Source organism: Helianthus annuus, chromosome 10 (genome assembly GCF_002127325.2).
Source record: "Helianthus annuus cultivar XRQ/B chromosome 10, HanXRQr2.0-SUNRISE, whole genome shotgun sequence".
Taxonomy (NCBI): domain Eukaryota; kingdom Viridiplantae; phylum Streptophyta; class Magnoliopsida; order Asterales; family Asteraceae; genus Helianthus; species Helianthus annuus.
In genome coordinates, this window is record NC_035442.2 from 123140864 (window position 1) to 123166083 (window position 25220).

A 25220-nucleotide genomic window follows, 5' to 3' on the forward strand; every position below is an offset into this window, starting at 1 on the left:
ATGGTATTTATTTATAAAAAAAAATGTTCATTTTGCCCCTGCGGAAAATGACAAAATAACAGGATTTTATAAGACAAATATGACCTGATTTCATTTTTGGACCAAAATGGCAATAAAACTGAAACCACAGGGACCCAGATGCAAAAAGTTTGAGTTTTGGACTAAAGTGGCAAAATTGACCAAACCACAGGGACCAAAATGGCAGTTTACTCTTTAATAAAATATATAGTTATCAATCACTTGTTCGAGTGCATCACTGCAAGACGCAATCATCAACACTTCTGCAGAGAAAAAATGGAAAAGAAGGAAGAAATCGTAAATAATAAAAATGGAAATTCAGAAGAATCATCACAAACCCTAACCCCAACAACAGACGGTTCGATTTGTGGATTTCAATCTCTTCATCGCCTCCTTGAATCGTCTCTCTCTCCGCAAGTTTTCAAGGTACCACCGATTCACTCATTCACTGTGTATGTGTGTGTGTGATTATCATTGCAAAAAATTATATAATTTTCGGTTTATTATATCATTTGAATTATATATCTTTTGTTAGATGTTTGATTGGATGAATTGTTTGTTGTTATACTTTAATGTTGTTATGTGTTACGATCTCATAATTAGATTAGAAGTTGATGTTAATTTTTGAATCTTGATATAGTATTCGTTAAATTTTGCTCTACTTGTAGGATGATGCACGTTGACTTTTTGAGTCAAAGATTGCTTCAGAATTAAAATTGATAGGGTGTAAGGTGTTGACTTTTATTCAAAGTAGTTTGGTAGCTAATTAAGTTTGATAGCCAGTGCTGAATACGAAGTAATGTTGATGCCGAATTATCGGTAAGTTCAAGTCAATGATCTTACCGAAAATGAAAATGTTTACCGGTTTCAGAAAAGCTAAGGTAGGGTAGGGTCTCGGGTAAGATGTAGACAACCTTACCTCTACCCCGTAGGAATAGAGAGGCTGCTTTCAGTGAGACCCCCGGCTCCATAGTAGTTTAAGTTTTGCATCAAGCCTTGGACATAAGGCGCATAACTCTCGGCAAAAAGGCCGATTAGTGCATGTACCCTCTTGTCTTTCGGCTATCAACGCCACTACATGATGCATGATTAACCATCCCCCGCTTTAAACGTTATTTTCCCGAAATTATTAAAATAACGTTAAATTTAGTGCAATTTCACTTTTGCCCTCCCGGACCTGCACATATATACATTATATGTGCACACCGCAAGCGGGGCGTATCAAATACCTAAATGTTCTTTTAAATTACTATCAATCATACATGATGGTTGGGGGTGTTTTTAATTGCTAATTAGATTTCAATCATTTCATTGTCCTGAAAGTATTAATTATGGTATTGGGCTTGTGTTTTAGCATTTTTAGGACTATTGACACAATAAAAGGCGAAAACTTTTGGTCTGGTCTGGTCTGGTCTGGTCTGGTCTTGGTCTGCTTTATTTTTAGCTTGTTTCTTAATTTGGTTTTACTCTCTTCGTTCTAATATAACCAAACAAACTCCTTTTTGTCTACTAAATTAAACGTTTCCCTCCTTGTCATCAATAACCATTACAAACTATTAAATTAATATCATGGTTTTACTCTATATGATTCTCATTTGTTTATGCTAGGTGTTTGATTAATAGCCAAATAATATGTTACTTGTATTTGCACAACTTGTGAGGTTAAATTAATAAGCAGCCCTTTTGTAACACATATCTTAAGTTAAGGACAAATGGCATATTTAGGTGCAATCGTGCATTGTTGATTATTTGATGATCTGAACTGCAACTCTTTTTGCAGGAAGTCAGCCGCTTGCTTATTGGACTGAATTGTGGAAAAGCACTTGAGCCCTTGACAGTAGTAGAAACCGCCAAAGATTTGTCCTCACAACATGATTTCGATATTCAGGTAGGCAGTTATCTCCAACGGGTATACCTGTAAAATATACAAGAAATATTTGATATACGATATGTTTACACAAGCTTTTCAATTCATGTTGCAGGCATTCAAATTTAACGCTGAAAAGGAATTACTAAGAGAACCGCGTATAGTGCGTGTCGGACTAATTCAAAACTCCATCGCTCTACCAACTACCGCACCATTTCTCGACCAGAAGAAAGCCATATTTCAGAAACTAAAGCCCATAATCGATGCCACGGGTGCTTCAGGGGTCAATATATTATGTTTACAAGTAAGCCAAAATACAATTAACTGTCGTTAATAACACAATTTTCCTTCATCTTTGGATTAAAAAAAAGTAAGAAACAATATATTACGGAAATACAGGAGGCGTGGATGATGCCTTTTGCCTTTTGCACCCGTGAGAAACGATGGTGTGAATTTGCGGAGCCTGCAGATGGAGAATCGACACAGTTTCTTCAAGGTTTTGCAAGGAAATATAACATGGTCATAGTAAACCCGATACTCGAGAGAGATTTAAAACACGGGGAGACTATCTGGAATACCGCGGTTATAATCGGGAATAACGGTAACATAATCGGCAAGCACAGGAAGGTAGGTTCTTAATTTATTTACATTTGTTATTATGAAGAGTAAAATGCCATTTTCATCCTTGGGGTTTGGCCAGTTTTGCGACTTTGGTTTAAAGGTTTGTTTTTCGGCATCTGGATCCAAAAGGTTTGAAATCTTGCCATTTTCATCCGGCTCGTTAACTCCATCCTTTTTTCTTCGTTAAGTCAGGGGTATTTCCGTCTTTTTTGTTAACTTAAAGGGCAATTCAGTCTAACGGATTCGGTCAAGGGTATTTTAAATGCTTGTGCACAAAGTGAAAAAGACCGAATTGCCCTTTAAGTTAACAAAGAAGACGAAAATGCCCCCAACGTAACAGAGAAAAATAGATGGAGTTAACGAGCTGGATGAAAATGGCAAGATTTCAAACCTTTTGGATCCAGATGCGAAAAAACAAACCTTTGGATGAAAGTCGCAAAACTGACCAAACCTCAGGGACGAAAAGAGCATTTTACTCTATTATAAAAAAAGTTTACCATGTTATCATGCACAGATTTAATTGTGTTTGCAATAAAAGTCGAGTCTGGTTGTCAAAAAAAAAGTTATTTTTTGCTCTTCTTTTGGTAAGGCTGAAATGTTGTGGCAATTCGAATGGCAGAATCACATACCCCGTGTTGGGGATTTTAACGAGAGTACATATTATATGGAGGGCAATACTGGGCACCCTGTGTTTGAGACTGCGTACGGAAAGATCGGTGTCAACATATGCTACGGAAGGCACCATCCGTTAAACTGGTTAGCCTTCGGGTTAAACGGTGCCGAAATCGTCTTTAATCCGTCTGCCACTGTTGGTGAACTCAGTGAGCCAATGTGGCCCATCGAGGTACTCACGTGTTCTTTTTTTACCTTTCTTTAAGAGCAGTTGCCTTTTTTTACTATGCACGTGCATTTTGTTTAGGCACGAAATGCTGCAATAGCAAATAGTTACTTTGTGGGGTCCATCAACCGGGTGGGGACAGAGGTGTTCCCGAATCCGTTCACATCAGGCGATGGAAAGCCGCAACATGCAGACTTTGGTCATTTCTACGGTTCAAGTCATGTTTCAGCGCCGGACGCTTCGTGTACGCCATCACTTTCAAGGAACAAAGACGGGTTGTTGATATCAGACATGGATCTTAACCTCTGCAGACAGCTAAAGGACAAATGGGGGTTCCGTATGACGGCTAGATACGAGTTATATGCTGACATGCTTTCTCGATATGTGAAGCCTGATTTCGAGCCCCAGGTGGTTTCTGATCCTTTGTTGCCTAAAAATCATTTGTAAAAAATACTTCTATTCGTATCATGTTTTATGTCTATTTATGCTTACTCAAGTGGTTTAAGATTGAAATGGAAGACTTGGCGATCATAAGTTTAAATGCTATAAAAAGCTTCGTTTCTCGTGTATATTTATTATTGATGTATTATGGATGCTAAGTTGCTATGTGAAAAAAAATAAAATTTCCTTTGATGATGTAATAATATTGTAACTTGCATTTGGAGCAACAATCATAATTTATCTTTGGTCATACTTTAAAGGGGGAAATACACATCAATGACAAGCTAATCACAAACCACTCGATGTTATATGCAGTGGCGCAACTTAGAGGAGGCCAGGCCGGGCCTCGGCCGGTGCGCTTTTTTCACCCAATAGTGTTAAATTTCAGGTTTTCGAGCATTTTTTTTTAAATGTGTATTGGTTCGGCTCAGACTGATTTTATCTCCAAAAAACATCGGCCCATGCTGAGTTTTAGGTCAAGATCCCCCACTGGTTATATGGTCATTTAAAATGTGAAATGCAGGAGTTAAACGCACTTTATACTATATGGCCGTTTAACCACATGTATACATTGCTATACGGCCTTTTGACCAGAATCGCCAAAACTAAACGCCTGTTTACATGTTGAAACAACTTATGTGACGGGTACTAAGGATGTGCATACCATTGTAGCAACAACAATCATAACGTATCTTATTATTTATACTTCTGATAATATAATACACCAAACACAAGTATGTATGACATTGTATGTATGTATTTGTGTGGATACACGATATATACGAGTATATATGTTCAATAACCATTTTGCAAAAATCATGCGAATGCTATTCATAATTTCATATTTGTGTATTACAGAAATCCTATTCCCTAGCTTACATATTAATGTGATTATATTCTTGTATATGTAATTAGTAATAAATAAATTTGTTAAGAGGGAAAATAACAAAAAGTCATTTAAAGATTTTTTTCCTTAAAAGTCACTCAACTTTCATTAGGTGCTCTAATCCTATGTATATTTCTATAAATGTGAAAAAAAAAATTCAAGTGAGGCAGATGAAACATAGATTGTGCCATCATTAAACAATGGCAGCAGGAAACCTCAGTGAAAATCCGAGTCAAGGACCCAATTTCTGGCTCTGATGACTGCATGCTCGCCGTTGTCACCAATATCTCAGTAAACAGAACTGTATCGTTAGTTAAGAAAGTAATTTCTACTTGACTGAAAAGAGTAATAGTGACTAGTATTGAGTGTCGGAATAATACTGTCTCAAAATGTGATTGGTTCGTTTTATGGTGAGAATGAAAGCAATCTAAATCGTCACGAGTCACAACAGGTAACTACTGCTTGCTTTTGTGGGATTAGGATATCATTTCTGAATTGACCCCCCGACCCATGCCCGTTTTGTGTCAAACTAGATTTTGGGTGCAAAGGTTGCACTGCAGGAGCCACATTCAGGAACAACTGATCACAATGCCACATTCAGGAGCAATTGATCAATCCCGGTCACCTTCAACAGTGATACTTGCTAACCAATCATGACTTTGGTCAAATTCCCAAACCCATCTAGTCAAAGTCAACAAGATTAATAAAGTCAAAGCAATTCATTTGTTTGGTCATATGTTTAAATTTTAATACCCTTTTGCCCTAGCATTACTGGTATTGGTGTTTGTAGGTCGGTTTTCATCTCAAACCGAACCAAAAACCGAAAAGTCGGTATTTAGGTTTTTAAAAACCACTCGGTTTTTATTATTTTGGTTTTCACGATGGGTTCGGTTTTGCTGTTTGGGCTTGAAAGTTTTGGGCCAAAATGCCCAGAAATAATGAATTTGGGGTCTAAAAGTTTGCTTTAATAATTAAGTAAAAAAATAAATGAAATAGTAAAACAATATAGTTTGGTTCGGTTTTTTCGGTTGAAAAAAAAAACCCAAAACCAAACTGTATTTTTTCGGTTTTTTGAAAAACCAAAACCGAACCATTCAGTTTTGTCGGTTAATTTGGTCGTGGTTGGGTTAATCGGTTTTTTGCTCACCCCTTGTAACCGGGAACTGCAGCACACGCACAATATACAAACGATAGACAATTTAGAACACATTGTTCATAAGCATGTCGATTATACAAGTAATGGTTATAACACGGAACGAACTTATGATTACTTGTAAAGCAAGTTATGATGAATCAGGCGGATGATTTGAGTACAATTTCAACATTATCATGCACACCTTGTAGCAGTAACTCACCATCATATGTCAACACCTTGCGCCGCTTGGCCGCCCTTAGCGTTCCTACTAGTGCCTCAAAGATGTTAGCACACCTATCGTCGTTGAACAGCACCCCGAATGTCACCTTCATCATCCAGTTTTCAAAATCAACAATGGGTGAACCAAATCAAACAAGTCGAAATAAACACGGTCAATCAAAACTGGAAATCTCTAAAATGTTATAAATTGTTAAATCCTGCAAGGGAAACCTAAAACGTTTAATTACTTATCATCCGATATGTCGATCCAACTACGTGTCAAAACCACTTACATATCAAAAGAAATTATAACTTCTTTTTCAATAAACTGTATATCAAATTTTAGAAGAAAAATAAAAAAAAAAACAAAAAACAAAACCGTGTATTTAGTTTTTTTAATGACTAAAAACAAGCTATTATAACCTTATTAATAAGCAACTTATTTGTGCATATTGGCTTTGGGAGTCTTTCAAAAAAAAATAGAAATTTTCCTTTTCAACCTTAAAGTTTGACAATTTAAGTTTAAACTTCTAATATTTGTTTCCTTTTTAACCCTAAAGTTTTAATGTTTGACAATTTACCCTACAATTTTAATCTTTGACAATTTAAGTTAAAAAATTTTAATATTTCTTTCTTTTTTAACCCTAAAGTTTTAATCTTTGACAATTTAAGTTTAAAGTTTTAATCTTTGGTAATTTAACCCCTTTGATTAATTTGATTCTTTTACTTCTAATTCAAAAGTTTTCATCTTTTGCGATTTAATCACTTTGATTCTTTTTTACTTATGTGTTGTAATCTTCACTTTGGTGGTTGTTCAAAGAAAAAATAGTTATGCATATGGTTGTTGTAACTTTGGCATTGGAGGTTTTTCAAAAAAAAATGATTTTTTTACTTTTCATCCAAAAGTATTTCATAAATTACTTTTAACCCAAAACTATTTGTTTTTTAGTTTTAACATTAAACCTTTTATCTTTTGCAATCTATACTCACAACTTTTTTTACTTTCAACTTTGGTCCTTTATAGTTTTCATTTTTCGCTTTATGCTTCCTTCTAAATTTTGTGACTTAAAACATCGCAACGTGCGTCTTTGGTTTAGCGTTTTCATGTTTAGGTCTAAATTTTGCGAGTTAACACGACGCAACGTACGTGTGTGGGTGAACATTTTTACATCGTCTATTTTTTTCATGTTTGACAGGTTCAACATAACGTGTGCGTCCTAAATCGACTTAGTTATAACGAAAGAATCCCCGCCGCATTGCGGCGGGTCGTACTTCTAGTTTAAGAAAAATCAAAACAAGTCTTTAACTTAAATTTTTTGTAATAATAAATAAAAAAAGGTGAGTGTAGCCTACATATCAAAAAAAGTTATAACTTCTTTTACTATAAATTGTATAAAAAAATGTTAGAAGATAAAAAAACAAAAAAACAAAACCATATGTTTAGTTTTTTTTTTTAATGACTAAAAAGAAGCTATTTAAGAAAAATCAAAACAAGTCTTTAACTTAAATTTTTTGTAACAATAAATAAAAAAAGGTGAGTGGAGGTACATGCATAATTGGCTCCCACCATTTTCATCTTACCAACAAATTTCACTCCATGCCATCAATCTATCTCACGCCCCTCTTACGAAGCACTGATATGGTGTTTGCGTGAATGGGAGCTAACATGTCCCATTAAGCATGGTCTAACATGCAAGCGTCATTGCCCTAACTCGATTAAATTGTTATTTGCGTCTGTTTTAGATCAACCATAACAATCTAATGTCTACGATGCATTTGCATTCGGTTTATGTAAATGTACACATTGATTACCTTGTAAGATCCATCGGTTTGTTTGTGGCCAAGACGTTTGATTTCTTCTCTGAGATGCTGAATTTCTTGATCGACGTCCATGGTGTTATTGAATGTTTGTTTGTTGGGTTTTCAGGGGATCTCATGTTGCATCATATGCACATATCCACCAATTTATATCCTCCTATTTTTGTCTCTCTCACAATAGAAATACATTTACAAAGGTCATAACATGTTAATTTTTAGATTCTGGTTGTGACAAAAAGGAAATAAAAAAAATATATTGGTATTTTGCATAAATCATAGTAATCATTTTTAAGAGTAGGTCACAATAATTCAAGGTTATCATCATAATATATAGTGATTTTCTACTTAAAAAAACATGAGTTAGACGAGAATATAAACAGACGCTCGAATTTGATTCACGTATCATCTAATTTAGGAGATGGTATGGGTACTAGAATATAGAAAACAAATACTTGAATCAACTTTATGTATCATTTATTCTGGAATGGAAAAACATATTTGAATTTGATTCATGTATCATATATTACGTGAAACGAAAAGGCATATACTCAAATACAAAAGACAATGCACTTGATTTGTATCAGGGCTACCTCAACCATTTTGATGGCCTAGGCGAAGTAAAATCTTGTGGCTTTTTTCCCAAAAAAAAAAAAAAAAAGTATGTCATTGAAAGTTAAACTTGAAGGGCCCAAGTGTAATTATTTGAAAGATTGTGTTAAAATTTAAAAACAAGAAAAAAGATGGAGAACTAAAGATTCGAACCTGGGTCTCACCAACATCCATACATATACAAAACCACTACCAACCATCAATCTGTTGATAACCCACACCTTAAATCTTTTATAAATGGACTGTGGTTTCACCAAATTGTGAAGGCTCTATAGTTTTGATGGCCCAAGGCCCAAGCCTCGTTTGGCTTACCCTTGGGCCGGCCCTGATTTGTATTCACGTACTCTATGTATATCCATCATGGGTTTTGGGTTATGAAGAGTGTACTTATCTTGGCCACTAGAATTTTTTCGTATCTTTAGTTTTTTTTAACTTCACACTTTCACCTAAAGTACGTAATGTTTTGTTATTACACAATTTATGGTTTAAATTAGCCATTGATCCGACGATTTACTTTCTACTTAATTTCTCTAATCTCATTGTGTCTAGTTGTAGTTCATTTATAACACGTCTTTTAAAAGCGAGTTCTTATAGGTTGATAAGATTGATCTCAGTTGCAAAAGATCAAAGTTTCTCAACCCAACTCGACTGATTGATAAAACTCGCCGAATTTAGTTTTGACACTTTTCACCTCAAATTTTAATTCTTGTATATTTTTAATACATTTTAAACTTATATTTGATTTTATCCATAATTTTCAATTTTCCCTGCTTGAATCCCGTTTACATTTACATTTACATCATATAAATAAGTAACATGTTGGTGCATGGAGGTGTAGTACCACATGCTTAGGGGGCTTTTCAAAAAAAAAGTTGATATTACATTTTTAATCCCCAACTATTTGAATTTTTACTTTTAGCCCAAAAGCTTTTATCTTTTCAATTTAACCTCACAACATTTTACTTTCAACTTTGGTCCCCTACACTTTTCATATGTGGCAAATTTTTCATTTTACGTTTTGTTCTAGATTTTGCGAGTTAACATGGTGCAACGTGCGTGCGTGGTTCAACGTTTTTACGTTTCATTTTACGCTTCGTTCTAGATTTTGCGAGTTAACATGGCGCAACATGCGTGCGTGGTTCAACGTTTTTACGTTTCATTTTACACTTCGTTCTAAATTTTGCGAGTTAACATGGCGCAACGTGCGTGTGTGGTTCAACATTTTACGTCGTCTATCTTTTCTCACTTGACAGGTTCGCCACAACACGCAGGTCCTAAATAGACTTAGTTATTATTTTCTATATTTTATGTTTCGGTCGAATTTCTTCGCAATAACACACCCCAACTTTAATGTTGGTGGTTGCTAGCGATGGTATGACATTAGTACTATTTGTCACGGTTTTACACCTCCACCGCAACACGGGACCTTAATACTAGTTTCTATAATTTCTTATCATTTTCTTCAAAATTTATCATTATACACTTTAATGATTATTGATAACATATACTTTATAGAATAACAAATGATGAAGCCAATAGTGGGTTTTTTTTTTTTTTTCTTTTATGGTTCTTGTCTTATAGTTCTGTTTTTCTTTTTGTCTGGTAGTGATTTTGTCTGTGTTTTACGGTAATTTCGGTATAAGTCTGCGTTTGCTTTTCCCCATGTTTATAGATTATGTGACGGTATAAATTCGTGTTTTTGTTTTATGATTTTTCTCGGTTTTGGTCGTTGTTTGCTTACCACTTAGCACAGTTTTATGGCCATGTTGTCCGCAACGCGGGGGTCAACATCGATACATGTATTGTATTCGTTTTTATGGTTTTTCTTAACGTGCCAGTATAAAACTCGTTGAACACCAAGTTGTATTTGCAATAATTTTTTTAGTGGGTATTGTAAGCTATATCGAGTGCGGGTACCATCCTGGTACCATAACGAATCGAACCAACATCAACCGAACAACGATAGTACTGGTACATATATTCGTTATTATGGTTTTCAGTCATGTAAAACATGTGTCGATTGCTATGTTGAGTGTCAGTATCATATTGGTACTACCATGAACCGAACCGATATCGACTGAAATCCCGCCGCAAAGCACAGGCGTATCCCACTAGTTCAACCAACAATTAAGGTTTAAAACTATTTTTTTTGGAACACATATCATGTTAATTTATGAAATCGGTTTACTCATTTTTATACTACAATCTATACACCCATTTCTACATTCTATGTGGAATTGTTGCCTTTTGAACCCCTTGAGAAAATTACATAAAGAGAAATTTACCTTAATTTGATGCCTTCTAAAACCCTTGATCACTTTCAAATAAATTTCTTGATTAATTTCATCAATAATTTGTTTCTTGATGGCTTTTACAATAGGGGCAGACCTAGAGTGATAGAAGGGGTAACCTTCGTTGCCCATTAACGCTCCAGTTACGCTCCGACGGTAGTATAAATTTTGGAAAAATTTAACGTTTTTTTGATTTCGTTACCCCTTTTTATTAAAATGTTATCCCTGTTTGCAACTAGTTTTTTTTTTGTTTTATGTGTATCCACGCTCCCTGACCCCAAAAGTAGATTCACACAGTTTCAATCTAACTTTATATGATGTTTACTACTTTGAGTTTTGACCACTCCACTTTATCTTTTTTTCAAAACTATTACACTTTTAACCCCCGTTTTCAACTACCTTATAATGAAGTTTATGCTACTTTACTAAAATTGTTGTTATTATTTATCAAAAGATATATTATAGTTAAATCTCATGGTGTTGCATCACAATGGTTTATCTTTCGTGTCTTTTCCAAAAGATATTTTTAGTATATTTAGTGTTTTATGAAATATATGAATTGCATTTGAACATATAAAGTTGTAACTATGTAACTCTCAAGCCTAGTTTGATGGTGCATTGTATCTTAAATGTTTGAATGAACCATGTTGGCATGACGGGCAGGCTAGTTCCCAAACATCGCGCTGTGACGCACAGTTGTGACCGTTCTTAACAAAGACTTTCATGTGAACAAATGGCTAAAGAGGGGTTGGGGTGAGGATTCACTACATGCATAGGGGTGTAAACGAGTCGACTCAGACTTGATTGTAACTCGTTTAACTTATGAGAGCGCGTACTCAACTCGTTTCAAACTCTATTGTTAAAAGTCTAAATCTCGAGTCTGACTTGTGACTAGTTTTTCAAGCTCAAGCTTGGTATGGGCTTGAATCGTTTAATATTTATCAACTAATTTATATACATTTATAATTATTTTTATATATTATTTAATTTAAATTATATACATATATGTATGTATACACATATATAATATTATATACTATTTTTTATCGTAATTTTACACAAAAAATAATAACATTAATTATTTAAATGTATATTTAATATAGAGTAAACTGCAATTTTACACCCTGAGGTTAGGTGTCATTGGCATGTCTACCCCCCTAAGGAAATAATTGCAAATTATCCCCCCCCCCCCACTGTTAACTCTTATGTCGCACTTTTACCCCCCGGCCGAACATTCCGTTAGTCTTCCCGTTAGAGAGTGATGAAATATCCAAATTACCCCCCAACATATTCCTCTTCCTCATTTAAGTGGTTCTAGCCCTAATTTCTCTGTGTAAATCGCTCTCTCTCTCTCTGTCTTCTTCAATCCACCCCCAAAATCGCTGAACATGTCTTCATCTTCTTCCTCTGTGCTGCGATCCAAGGAGACCATGAGAAAAAGTGAAGCTTCAGACATCATATGTCCTTGTGGTTCGAAAACAGTGTTCAAAGAGTCACATTCCAAAGCTAATCCTGGTCGATTGTATCTTAGATGTGTAAGTTTCTTCTGTTAAATGGTTATTGAAACTCAAGTTTCATTCTTATGTTGCTTATGATGCCCGATAACAGGTTTGAGGATGTGGCTTCCTTAGATGGGCTGATGTTGGTGAAGAACAGGGATGTCCGATTTGTCGAGAGGTAATGCCTGCTTTAATTCAAAGCATTAAAGATAAGGATGAGTTGGCTAAGTGCAAAGAACAGTTGGCTCGGTACAAGAATGGGGATGTGTTGAAACTGAAGATGTACTTTGTGATTACTTGGGTCTTGATTGTTGTATTTTTTTTGCTTAAGTAGGTTAATGTCGAGAAATTGGATTTGGTTGTGTATTTTGAGTGTAACTGACTTTTGAAGTTTGTGCAATGCTACTTTTCAAGTTCTTATATGTTTGTTTTGGTAGCCTGGATGTAATTCTGTAGGTATGGCTGACAAAGAGAATGTTAAAGTTGAGAATGAGAAAGATATTGCTAAGGATGAAGACGTTGTTGCAGCCGAAGAACCAGACAGTTATGTATACTTTGAAGATCAAGAGTCTGAGATACTCAGACCTTACATGGAGCAACAAACTGATTATGAAAAGATATTCGGAGATCCGACAAAGGATTATGACCCTGAAGTGCTGGAACATGCATGGGATTACACATATTGGGATGAAGACGATGATTGGTACTTTGACCCATATGAAGGGGAGCATGGTTCTGATTCGGATTGGTCTTGTTGGATGATTGTCACTGGAAATAGGCTAGATTTGTTCGGTTGTATGTTTGTATTTTGGACATCTTATTTGTACTAAATGTTGGTTTTTAATCGAATGACCTTCCCCCAAAAATCTGTTTGAACACATTTTTTTTTACTAAAGCAGCCATACTCTACCATAATAAACCAAAGCAGGCATGACATTGAACAAACATAAAGGTACAAACCAAACATAAAGGTACAAACCAAACATTGTCTTGACACTAAAGTTACAAACCAAACATTGTCTTGTTGAAACTTGACAAACAAACAAACATACTCTAAACTTACAAACCATCCATCACTCATCAAGATTGTAAACTGGTGCACCTTGAGTTGTAGTGTGTGATTCCTGTGAAGCAGTTGATTGTTCACCACCTTGTCCTTTGCAGCTCCTGACATTGTGACCCATGTTCCCGCATTTACCACACTTGATGCTACTTCCCTTTCTGGTCATTTTACCTCCTTTGTCGAACTCCTGCTCAAGCTCTTTTTCACCAAATGCCTTCTTTCTTTTCTTCTTAGGCCTTCCAACTTGTGTATGATGCTTCGGTGGGATGAGTGTTGTTGGACACTCTAAAGGAGTCCACATCTCCGACCCGTTGATTGGCTCTATCACATTTTGATAGACTTTCTTCCATGTTGACAGCCAATACACATCATCCACCCACTCTTCTGGTATGCCAGCATCAATGTTATTCCTTGACATATCCCATATGGCTGCAACTGCATGTTTGCAAGGCATCCCTGTCAAATCCCACTTCCTGCATGCACAAGTTTTATGTTTGACATTCACAACACACTGTGATCTCGGACCTGTTACTTGATACTTGTCTGAATCAACCATGAGAACAGACATTTCAGCAGCCTGTTTCTTGATCTCATCGAACACCTCAGTTGCATGAGGCGTCAGTGGCCCCGTACACTTTGCTTGCAATTTGTTGACATTAACTATCCTCTTGGTCATGTACTCCCGAATGAATTCTAGGCATGTGATAATCGACTTGTCCCTTGCTCCTACGATTTGTCGGTTAAAAACCTCACAAATGTTGTTCAGCAACATATCACATTTAGCTCTTCCAGAAAAATATGCTCTTGACCAAGCGGTGAATGGGATCTCATTCAGCCAGTCATACATAGCTCGTTCTGTTGTCTTAATTTCTTCCATAGCTTTGTTAAAGTATGGAATGGATGTCTTCCTTCCGGCTGACCAAAGCAAATTCTTGTAAAGATCTCCATGCCACTTGGATTTCATGTTCTCATGGATGTGCCTCAAACAAAATCTGTGCTCACCATTAGGAAAAACAGCTAGCATAGCAGGAATCAGACCCTGTGATACAAAATGCAATTCAATTTGCTGAATAATTATAATATTTTGCTACCAAAGTTTTTTGCAATTTATTAATCATAAGAACTTATTACCTTTTGTCTGTCACTGATGAAGGTGAAACAAGAGTCAGCCGTACACCCTAGGTCATCTCTCAACAGTTGCAAAAACCATTTCCAGGTTTGTGTTGTTTCTGCCTCAACAAGGGCATAACAAACTGGATATATGCTGTTATTTCCATCAATACCAACAGCACTCAAGATCTGTCCAGGATATGGACCTTTCATGAAACAACCATCCACACCCAACAATGGTCTTCCAATCATCTTAAATCCTCTCATCATAGAGGCGAAACAAAAATAAACCCTTCGAAACTGCCTTGTAGGACTAGCTGAGTTCCCACATGGCTCCACATCAATTTTAATTGTACTACCTGGGTTGACTTTTAGAAGTTCATCACAATATGACCTTAGCAAAGCATACTGTTCTTGGTAATCACCATAAATCTTCGTAGTTGTTATCCTCTTGGCTCTGAAGACCTTATGGAGTGATATTTCAAGTTGATGCTTCCGAAGCAGTGGACTTTGGATTGCATGAATTGGCATGTCTGGATTGCTTTCAATCATAGGTTGAATCTCTCTGGCAATCGAACTCATTGTATACAAAGAAACGGCCCTTGTTGTCAAACAATTGTGTTGATTATGAATGGTCTTCACACACCACTTATCCTTGTCCGTGTTTCTTGAGATGTGAACTGCCCAAGGACAAGTGGGCTTGATATGCCTTTTAAGGTGCTTGTATTTTTGCCCTACTTTGGTGCATTTACTATTTTTCCCCTCTTCTCTCTTTTTTTTACAAGACCAAGTAGTGGTGGATTGCTTCCAAAACATACTACCCTATACCTTAACAATTCATTTTTTAGAATAAACACATCCCTCCTAGCCTTAAGAGCATAACTTTTCACCATCTGATTCATCGTTTTCTTGTCATCAATTAGCTGACCAACATATCTTCCTAGCAACCTTATCTCTAAGACTTGAATTGTCATCAGACCCACTTTCAAAAACCTCCAGGTCAACAGGCTGATGACCTTCTTCGCTTCTATCATCATCATGATCCCCATCACTTGAACCATCCAGTTCTTCCCTAATAAAGTCAACATTAGCCCTGAACCTCTACATATCCACCTCTATTTCATAAACCAAATTATCTTCCTCAACATACTCATAATCAGGATCACTTCCGTCACTCTCTTCCTCATCTTCATTCATACTATCATTCTGAGTATATTTTGTAAATGATGCTGGAACAATTGCTTTATTAGCCCCTATAGGACCTTCACTTGTATTTTCTAATATTGTTGACCTCTAACATACATGTCTATCATGTGGACTCCTTGACGCACATGATCAAAGATAGGCTCTAAGTCAACATCACCTTTTAAAGTCCTAAGACCAAAATCCAAGGAACAATACGGTTCCTTGTAATGAATACAGAAAACCAACCCATCATTGTATCCTAATTTCTTAACCATCGCCTCTAACACATCAGTATTCAACACTTTAAAATCTACATGATCAATGTAGTTCATCTTCCCACCAACGTATTTCCTATTTGGGTTTTCTACAAACTTACCTCCATGGTGAAATTTTATCCTAAATTCAGATTGGGTTTCACCTGTAATCAAACAACAAAAACAAATTAACACAGAAATATGTTAAAATTTTACCTGATTTAAACGCTGTGAGCTTGCATGTCACTTACGGTACATTTCAGCCGGTTCTAAATACTGATCTTCAGCTCGTAACTTCCACAATCGAAGATCCATGCTCGTAACACAACTTCTAATCAGCTGTAATTGTTGAAGGATGCTTGAACGAGACTGTGGTGTCTTCAATTTTGAGTTAGGTTAACCTCAGGGTTTCAAAGTGGTGAAAAGGGGGTCTTATGAGGTTGCAGGTCAACAGGAACGCCAATTTACCTATTTGCCCTTTGACCATTAACAGAAAACACTAAATACTAACGAAATGTTGGGCCGGGGGGTAAAAGTGCGACATAAGAGTTAACAGTAGGAGGGGGGGTAATTTGCAATTATTTCCTTAGGGGGGGTAGACATGCCAATGACCCCTAACCTCAGGGTGTAAAATTGCAGTTTACTCTTTAATATATTAAATACAATTTATATAAATAATACGCTCACGAGTTGATTCTTACTTGAGCTCATTTATTTAACAAGCTTATTTTTAGGCTCGAGCTTCTTTAAGTTTGATTCGATTCAATTTTTTAACGAACTAATATCAAATACCTTACTAGCGGTTCGACTCATTTACACCCCTTTCATGCCTAATAACCTTTGCATCAATCCATCATAATGTATACAATCATATAACATTTTAAAAACTAACATATACCTCTGTACAAAAGGTATACCATCACGTCTACCACCTTAAGTCACTCGGGTCGCCGCGTGATACACCATCATCAGTGCGTGTGATGGTGTGATACACCGTCGCAAGCGGGGTGTATCACTTGGTGATGGTGTTTCCCACGATACACTTCATGTAATCATGTTGGTGATGGTGTGTGGATTAGACTTTTGATGTTAAGGTGTTAAATTATGATTAGGTGTACTAATGATGTAGGGATGGAGTGGTTGGGGAAAGACTTGGTGTTCCTTGTGACTCAGGTTCGACTCCCACTCTCCCCATTATTTTCTACGACATCCAGGTGAAGGACGAATACGGGTGGCGCCGGTTCGTCTTGGATGGAAGGTGAGATTTTACCGATTTTTCCACCATCGTGCTTTTAGGCCGGTGGAGGTCGGGTTTCCGCGTATCTGGGAGAGCCAAGGGGCTGGCGGCGGTCAAGTAGTCGACCTTGGCTACAGTGTCCCGTGTCACGGTGGTTGGTACGTTGTTCCTTGCCGTTAAAAAAATATGATTAGGTGTGATATTTACTTTAGAATGTGATTGGTATTGTAAGTATAACGAATGAAATATAATGGAATTTTTATGTGATGTCAAGCGCCCCTTCCACATTATATATCATGTCCTATAGAGGTGGTATGCTTTAGCATACAATAATTCCCTACCTATCCCTATGTGCCATTAAATTAGTAGAGGATTGATTATAGGATTATTATATTCTCACCCTCAGGTTACCGTATGGTATATCGTCACTGGCCACCTCTGCGTTGTTTGTGCTTCTTAGCGCCTCTACCCATCCCCTGCTCGTCAAATGGGGGCGCCATTGATCCTCCGTCAACCCAGTAACAAGCGTTAAAGGGAGGGCTGGTGGGGTCCATTATTTTCAGCCAATCAATTTTTTTTCTCTTTATTTTTTTTTGTATTTTGTTTAATAGGGGGCTTTAAACCATTGCATGTAAATCAAAGAGGGTGACTTTAAAGTCCCTATGTAACATGGCGCTGATGTGGCTATGACGTGGCACTATAAAGCCCTAGGACAGTTGCTTTAAACCACACCCCACCCTTGCAAGAAGAAATGCATGTGGTACAAGTGATGAAGCATATGGAGCGCGTGCATCACATTTTCAATCAAAGTCCAAAATTGTGAAATCCTCATCTGCTAAAACTAGGGCTCCAAAAACTTGCTTTTTCCCCCTTTCTAAAAACATACAAATCATTCGCTTCAATTCACCTCAAAATCATATTCAATTTCACCTTCTGCTTCATGCAATTGAAGAATGTCGGAAACCAACACGAACAACCACCATCATTCATCAATCTACGAATCCGTAAACCTACAACCAGCTAATCTCCACCACCACCACCACCATCATCAACATCAACATCATCAACACCACAATAACAACGATGTGGTTGTTCAAGAAGACGATGATGTTGCAGGTGGTGCTGAAGAGTCCATAGATAACCCTAGCCAGATCCGTTACGATCCTCATCATCATAATAATCAGCAGCAGCATCATGGTTTGCAGGAAGGTGGAATGGAGGATATGAGGGTTACGGATGCTGAAATTCACCCCTTGTATGTTCCGGATGCTGAGATGCATCCGGTTAGTGCTGGTGGTGGAGCTGCTGCTGGTGTTGATCAGCTTACACTGTCGTTTCAAGGGGAAGTTTATGTTTTTGATGCTGTTTCGCCCGAAAAGGTGAAAGCTTTTCGCAGTTTCTTTGTTCGGGAGTTAGGGTTTTGTTTCTTCATTGTGCATTAGTTGTTATAGTGTTGTAAAAATCGGGATTAATCGTCGTTCACCAATTAAATTTCACCTAGTCGGACCGATAATCGATATTTATTGTTTTGAAGTATTTGAACTAGTATGTTAATTTTTTAATTTTTAAGTACTTGATTTGTTATGTTTAAGTTTAATACGTTTGAACTATGCTATGTTGACTTTGAGGTATTATATTCATATCGATGTGTTTGTATATGTAAGTTTGAAAAATTACATACTGACTAATCACTAGTTAGTACCTCACTGGCCGACTAGTGCCTAACGATTTTTACAACACTGGTTATTGACCTAATTGGGTAAAGTTTCTTGATTTGTTGCTAATTGATGGAAATTATATAATTTTGGGGATTTTGCAGGTGCAAGCTGTGTTGTTGCTATTGGGTGGGTATGAGGTACCAACTGGTGCTCCGACTTTGGGGATGCCTCCTCAAAACCACAGGGTATGAGTATGGAAAACTGTTAGTTTGGATACTGGAATTCTTGTTTAAATTAGGTTTATTGAGTTTTTTTATGTAAATGTGTAGGGTTTGACTGAATTCCCTGCAAGATCAAGTCAACCACAACGGGCTGCTTCATTGAGTCGGTTCAGAGAAAAGCGAAAAGAAAGATGCTTTGATAAGAAAATCCGTTATAGCGTGCGGAAGGAAGTTGCTCTTAGGTATTACAGATGCTAGAGCTTTTGAGATTATTTACTTGCTTTCTGTGATTTACATCTTTCTTGGTGTTTTCAAGTTGGTTTTCATTGCTTCTTTGGTCATAATAATTGCTGATTTGCCAAATTACTACATATTACATGTCAATATGTTCTATCTAGTTTCATGCTATAAGCATATGCACTCTTCTGTGTATTATGCATACATATATTCATTTTTGCTTTTAATGTCATTTTGCTTGTAATGCGTTCACGTTCTATCTGTATTCATGCTATAGCCTATACACATGTGTAACATTGTTGACATGTTTGACTTTGGTTTCTGATTGGTATTTGCACTACAGAATGCAGCGGAAGAAGGGTCAGTTTACATCATCCAAGGCAGTCTCTGATGAAGCAGGTACAGCTACTTCAGATTGGAACGGCGGTCCTGCCCAGGATGAAGAAACAATGTCGGTTTTCGTTACTGTTGTGTCCTTTTTATTATCCTTTGAATCATATTATGGTCTTTTTAGCCAGTATTTCACTCAAATTGCTTGTGTTTACATATTTGCAGATGTAGACACTGTGGAATCAGCTCAAAGGCTACTCCAATGATGCGTCGTGGGCCTTCTGGCCCGAGAACATTGTGCAATGCATGCGGACTCAAATGGGCCAACAAGGTTTGTATCCAGAAGTTGGAGTAAAATGCCATTTTCATCCCTGAGGTTTGGCCACTTTTGTGACTTTCATCCAAAGGTTTGTTTTTCCGCATATGCATCCAAAAGGTTTGAAATCTTGCCATTTTCATCCAACTCGTTAACTCCATCTATTTTTCTCCGTTAATTGAAGGGCATTTCTGTCTTTCTAGACATTTTTTTATTAAAATAAAAAACTATATGAAATAAAGATCCATCTTTGTTGACTTTCTTTCCACCCAAACCCTTTAATCATCACAAAAAATGTCTAAAAAGACGAAAGTACCCCTAACTTAACGTTAGAAAATGGATGGAGTTAACGAGTTGGATGAAAATGGCAAGATTTTAAACCTTTTGGATCTAGATGTGAAAAAGCAAGCCTTTGGACGAAAGTCACAAAAGTAGCCAAACCTCAGGGACGAAAATGGCATTTTACTCCCAGAAGTTGGTTATTTTTGTTTCTTATGAACGATTATTCGACATTCTCGTTCTGAATATTGCCATTGACTTGTGTGCATGCAGGGAGTTCTACGAGACCTTAACAAGGTTTCAGCATCAGGAGCTCCAGACCCTACTGGAAAGTCTATAGAGCAGGTACGCACACAAACACACACTCCCGTTTATATTTGAAATGAAAATAATGTTGATGCCAGGTGGGTTTCTTGTCAGAGTGACGTGGAAGCAAATGAGACAGATGCTGTAAATGTGAATGCTATGATAATGGCCTCTAATGGAGACGGTTCAGCTGTGGCACCTGAAAGGTAGGTTGGTGAGGCTATATTTGAAGAGAAATAAGGGAAGATGTTGCATTCATAAACAAACTCACATTAGTTGTTACAAAGATTGTAGATATATCTGTTCATGTCTTGAGGTCGCATTGCTAAATTATCAAGAGATTATAATTTACTTTTCGGATTGTGAGTTTCTTCGTTTCTGTATGTTTTGAACAGTTCTACTCTATTTCTGATCTATTCACAGTGGTAACAAATCGGAAGTGAACATAAAAAATGTCAATTCACATGAAAATCAAGGATGATTTTTTTTTCGAGCGATCTACCGTCAGCTCGAATGTTTATACGAGCGAGGTAGTTCAAGCTGTTTTCTTAGCTGTATAACTTGTCAATACAGACATTGCGCAACTCTGTGTTTGTATGATTAAACGCGGTAATGAATCTAAAGAAGATAGGTCATGCGGCTGCTGGCATTGGTTGAATATATTGCACCAAAATCTGTAAAGAAGGCGGGCCAAATGAGGTATAGCAATTCTTGAGAAATCAATCTGCTACGAGTTTATGTCGATAGGCATACAAACATATGAATGTTGGGTAACCTGAAGGCACAAGAAGAAAAGAAGTCGAGCAAAAGAGATAAGACTCGATTAATAAAATCGGTTATATATGACATCAGAGCCTACCCTCAGGATCTGCATTTCTAGCGATCTGAAATGCATCCGAGTTGGCAATGTTAGAATGTGCTGGTGTGACAACTAGTATTAAACGATGTATGACGTTATCACTGTCCTAATGTGAGCTTTAAGTCAAGACGGCTGGTCACCGACAGGAACTTTGGTTATACCAATAGATCGATGAGGGTGATTTCAGGTACACTGGGGGAAATGATCACCATTGAACACTGAAGATACATTCAAGAGAAGGATAAATGAATGACATCACTCATTAAAAATCGATATTTTAAATTACACACGCCAACATCTTTCTAACGAACAACTTCAATAAAAATGATCAAGTTGTATAAAGGATGTGGTTGGTGAGTGGAGATTATCAACCCATACAAGCAGCAAATCATGTATTATTTGAAGCAAATTTTAAATGCTAGTAAATCATAGATTAGCAAGAGAATTTGTTTGTGAGGTATTATAACATTTATTCAAACATGTATACATATGTTTTTGTAAGAAGTAAATGAATATCTTTCTTTACACATTACATATTCGTCATCTGTACCGTTGAGCTTTCGCTCCGGTTGAAGAAGCGGAAAAGAGAGCGGCGAGTGTAGATATCTGATCCTTTCAGAAAGAAGTCACGACCACCAAGAGCTTCAAGCACTGCTCTGGCTATCAACAACCGCTACAAGAGGGAGCTCAATAGTAAAAAAAACTTCCAAGCAGAGAGAACATGTCTTGGAGCTTGTTGACGATGGAAATGACGTTGTAGGAGCTGGCGCTGGCAATGAAAATAAAAGTTAAAAGCGTTCTTAAATTGCTAATATAGTTTACTCTGGACCATTAGGTTATTAGATTATGAAGGCTTGTAAACGAACTGAACGAATGTGAATGCGAGCATGGTCGTGTTTGCTCATTTAGTTTTAACCGAACACGAACATATAATCGAACACATTTTTTTGTTTATGTTCGTTCTTTAAGAAAATGAACATATTCGTGTTTCTTTATGTTTGTCCGTATACTATCTAAACAAAGAGTTCACAAACATAAATGAACATGTTTTTGTTTCTTTATGTCCGTTCGACCCTTTAAGTAACCTTTCCAAAAATAAAGAAAAATAAACTAGAATGAGATTCTTGGGGAAGGGGAAAATAAAATACAAAATTAGACGCTTCAAGAAGAACAAATCAATCGTATTTGCCAAGTCATCACACCACCATGTACAACTCAGAAAACGTAACGTACAACTATTTATAGCCACACGTTTCCTTATAAATAGCAGCGTAATTTGATCGTAAATCTTCTATTCATATTCATATAATTTGTTCTCTGTCTACTCTCTCTAGAATTCATCATCATCATCATGCCTCGCAAAAGCTCCGGTGGTAAGAATTAAACTCAACGATTACTAACTGTTCAATGTTTAATCTTTTACATCTATGATTGTTTGTTTGAGGAAGATACAGACAGATCTACGTCACGTTGCATTTCTATTTCTAGGGTTTTCTCCCTTCGTTTAATTGTTAGGGTTAGGGAATCGTGATCTTGATTTTGTACGAATTATGGGAGATTTGTCTGGTTATTTTTATATCTATAATTTAACAAAATAAAAATGTTTTTATTCATAAAATTGTTTCTGTTTAAATAAATAATATTTGCTTATTCTTTTGTATTGTATTTTTTCTGTTTCTTTACTTGTAGCCAGTCACAAAATTTGTTTATTCTTTTGTATAGTATTTTTTTTTGAGTGTATAAGTTCATAAATACCTTAAACTTTTCAGGTTGGTAATGATATAGGGATTCCAATGTGAATGCTCGGTGTATTTTGTTTCTATACGTTGTTATATAATAATAAGTTAACGTTTGGTTCTTTTTAATGTCGCCAATTTCTTATTTGTGGCGAATGAAGTTGGTTTTTAAGGTTAACAGAGCAGTTTTTAAGCTTAAAACAGTTACATGTAGGTCACTATTCAGTGTGCAATAAAAATCATTATTTGGGTCATTTAGCTGAAGATTAATTTATTGCATTGCTTTGTGCATGTGTCTTGTTATGTTCTTGCTTGTTGTTGTCTTGTTAGGTTTCTGAGTTTTGATTGTATCTGTTATATCTGGCTTATGCAATTGTAATTGGTATTATGTGTGCTTACTTTATGGGACCTATCACCTATGCTTTTGGGCTTGCACCTTAGTTGACAATAGCGGCTATAGCGACCGCTAAAGCGCGCTATGTAGCGAGGTGACCAAGTGTCGCTATCTGGGTCATAGCGATCAATAGCGTGAATAGCGACAGTTAGGTTTTTTTTTTTATGTAAACAGCAATTAGATACAGCTATAAAATAGCTGGATTTATAGGTTTTTGTTAAATATACATGTAAAATAGCATATATATACCAAGGTATTTTGATATAATATACATATAAAAATTTTCAAAATTCTTTTTCTAGTGTATCACTATTTATAAAATAAGCGGTCACTATTTGTCGTTATTGGCTATGTAGCATATAGGTCCCTTGTCGCTATTCGCTATTAAAAACTATGGCTTGCACATAGTTATTGTAATACTAAGACTATATGTAGCTGAATAACGCCCAAGCCATGTCATCCACCTAACGCCCTGCACACCGTTACAGGTAGGCGTTATTGTATGTGTGAGGCGTGAGGGATTAGAGCATGGGGTCCACTAACTTTTCACAAATCATGCAAACACACTTCATTGTTATATTTTTATTTCTTTTATTCAATTTGCCTATCTGGTTTACATCAAAATTGATTTCTATTGTGGATGTTAATCTGTTATGTTTAAATGCTTTAATTTTTAAACTGCAGGAAGGCCAGCTCGTGCTCGTCCAGCACGCAGCGCTCCAGCACCAGGTAATGTATTGTACTTGTTTATATATCTTATTGTTTATGATCACTGTGTATTGTTAAGATTTGCATGCATCTGTCCCGTCTAATATGTTAGAATTTTGTTCTGCAGTCAAACAAGCACCCCCTCCTGTCCCTGCCCCGAGCAGTGGTGGATCAGTGCTCGGTAGCATTGGTTCAACCATAGCCGAAGGTACATCTACATATACTTTTGTTGTCCCGACATCATTCTGTTTGTGCATGTTGCATTTCTCTTATATTGTTATGTTTTTTGTTCTTTATAGGCATGGCATTTGGCGGTGGGAGTGCTGTTGCTCACAGGGCTGTGGATGCTGTAATGGGTCCTCGTACAATTCGTCATGAAACTGTTCCCGCTGCTGCTCCAGAACCTGCTGCGACAGCCAGCTCTAATTCTGACGCTTGTGGCATGCACTACAAGGCGTTCCAAGATGTATGTCTCTTTATCTCTTTGTATGCACGTGTGTTCCTTTACTAAAATGATTTATGAAACATGTGTTTGATGTATGATGTTTGTTGTTATTGACGCAGTGCATTAACAGCTCTGGAAGTGACATTAGCAAGTGCCAGTTTTACATGGATATGCTGTCTAGCTGCAGGAAGAGCTCAGGTCTTGTTGCTTGAGTGAAGTGATGTTGCTGAAAATATTATTCGTTGATACTTTTATTTTTGGAAGTTGTAGTTTTGACCTTAAAAGCACTTTGGTGATGAATAACGGCATGGATGTTTGATCATGTTTATTTTTTGAATGCGCTAAATAACTTATCTGCAAAATCATGTGTTGTCATTCACGTAGTTTATATATTAGATGATTGAACCGGACGTCTCACTGGAAGCAACTTCTCTATTCCTACGGGGTAGAGGTAAATTTGTTCGTCTCTTAACTATAACACGACACAGTCTCATCCATATCTCCGACACAAAAAGAATCAAAAACCCAATTACATGGAAGTGAGCCCTTTCATTATGAAGTACAAAATCTAGCTAGGTGAAAGGTTGTACACAAGATTATGTAATCAAAAGACCATTAAAGGTCATGCAAACGAGCATTT

The 25220-nt window shown here is 36.6% G+C and overlaps 5 protein-coding genes across 6 annotated transcripts; 3 read left to right on the forward strand and 2 right to left on the reverse strand.

The window, feature by feature from the left end:
- Nucleotides 1-251: 251 nt before the first annotated feature.
- LOC110885332 (beta-ureidopropionase) lies at nt 252-3919 on the forward strand. The gene is made up of 6 exons (XM_022133017.2): nt 252-444; nt 1799-1906; nt 2001-2189; nt 2285-2512; nt 3126-3350; nt 3426-3919. The coding sequence occupies exons 1-6, from the start codon at nt 295-297 to the stop codon at nt 3789-3791; spliced, it is 1266 nt and encodes a 421-aa protein (XP_021988709.1). The 5' UTR covers nt 252-294; the 3' UTR covers nt 3792-3919.
- A 2045-nt stretch (nt 3920-5964) lies between these two features.
- LOC110882129 (costars family protein At4g33640) lies at nt 5965-7918 on the reverse strand. The gene is made up of 2 exons (XM_022130214.2): nt 7838-7918; nt 5965-6132 (listed from the first exon to the last, which is right to left on the reverse strand). Exons 1-2 carry the CDS (start codon nt 7916-7918, stop codon nt 5965-5967), a joined length of 249 nt encoding a protein of 82 aa, XP_021985906.1.
- A 5397-nt stretch (nt 7919-13315) lies between these two features.
- LOC110882075 lies at nt 13316-14997 on the reverse strand. The gene is made up of 2 exons (XM_022130173.1): nt 14437-14997; nt 13316-14344 (listed from the first exon to the last, which is right to left on the reverse strand). The coding sequence occupies exons 1-2, from the start codon at nt 14995-14997 to the stop codon at nt 13316-13318; spliced, it is 1590 nt and encodes a 529-aa protein (XP_021985865.1).
- Nucleotides 14998-17864: 2867 nt separating this feature from the next.
- LOC110885331 (GATA transcription factor 24) lies at nt 17865-20871 on the forward strand. 2 transcript variants are annotated; one of them, XM_022133016.2, is made up of 7 exons: nt 17865-18470; nt 18911-18994; nt 19079-19212; nt 19551-19658; nt 19763-19868; nt 20406-20477; nt 20537-20871. In XM_022133016.2, the coding sequence occupies exons 1-7, from the start codon at nt 18045-18047 to the stop codon at nt 20555-20557; spliced, it is 951 nt and encodes a 316-aa protein (XP_021988708.1). In that variant the 5' UTR covers nt 17865-18044; the 3' UTR covers nt 20558-20871. The 2 variants fall into 2 exon arrangements, with proteins under 2 accessions (XP_021988708.1, XP_021988707.1); XM_022133015.2 differs by having other exon boundaries at nt 17871-18470; nt 20553-20871.
- A 1667-nt stretch (nt 20872-22538) lies between these two features.
- Nucleotides 22539-24942, forward strand: LOC110885330 (uncharacterized protein C6C3.02c). The gene is made up of 5 exons (XM_022133014.2): nt 22539-22670; nt 24112-24156; nt 24263-24343; nt 24435-24601; nt 24700-24942. Exons 1-5 carry the CDS (start codon nt 22649-22651, stop codon nt 24790-24792), a joined length of 408 nt encoding a protein of 135 aa, XP_021988706.1. The 5' UTR covers nt 22539-22648; the 3' UTR covers nt 24793-24942.
- The last annotated feature ends 278 nt before the right edge of the window (nt 24943-25220 follow it).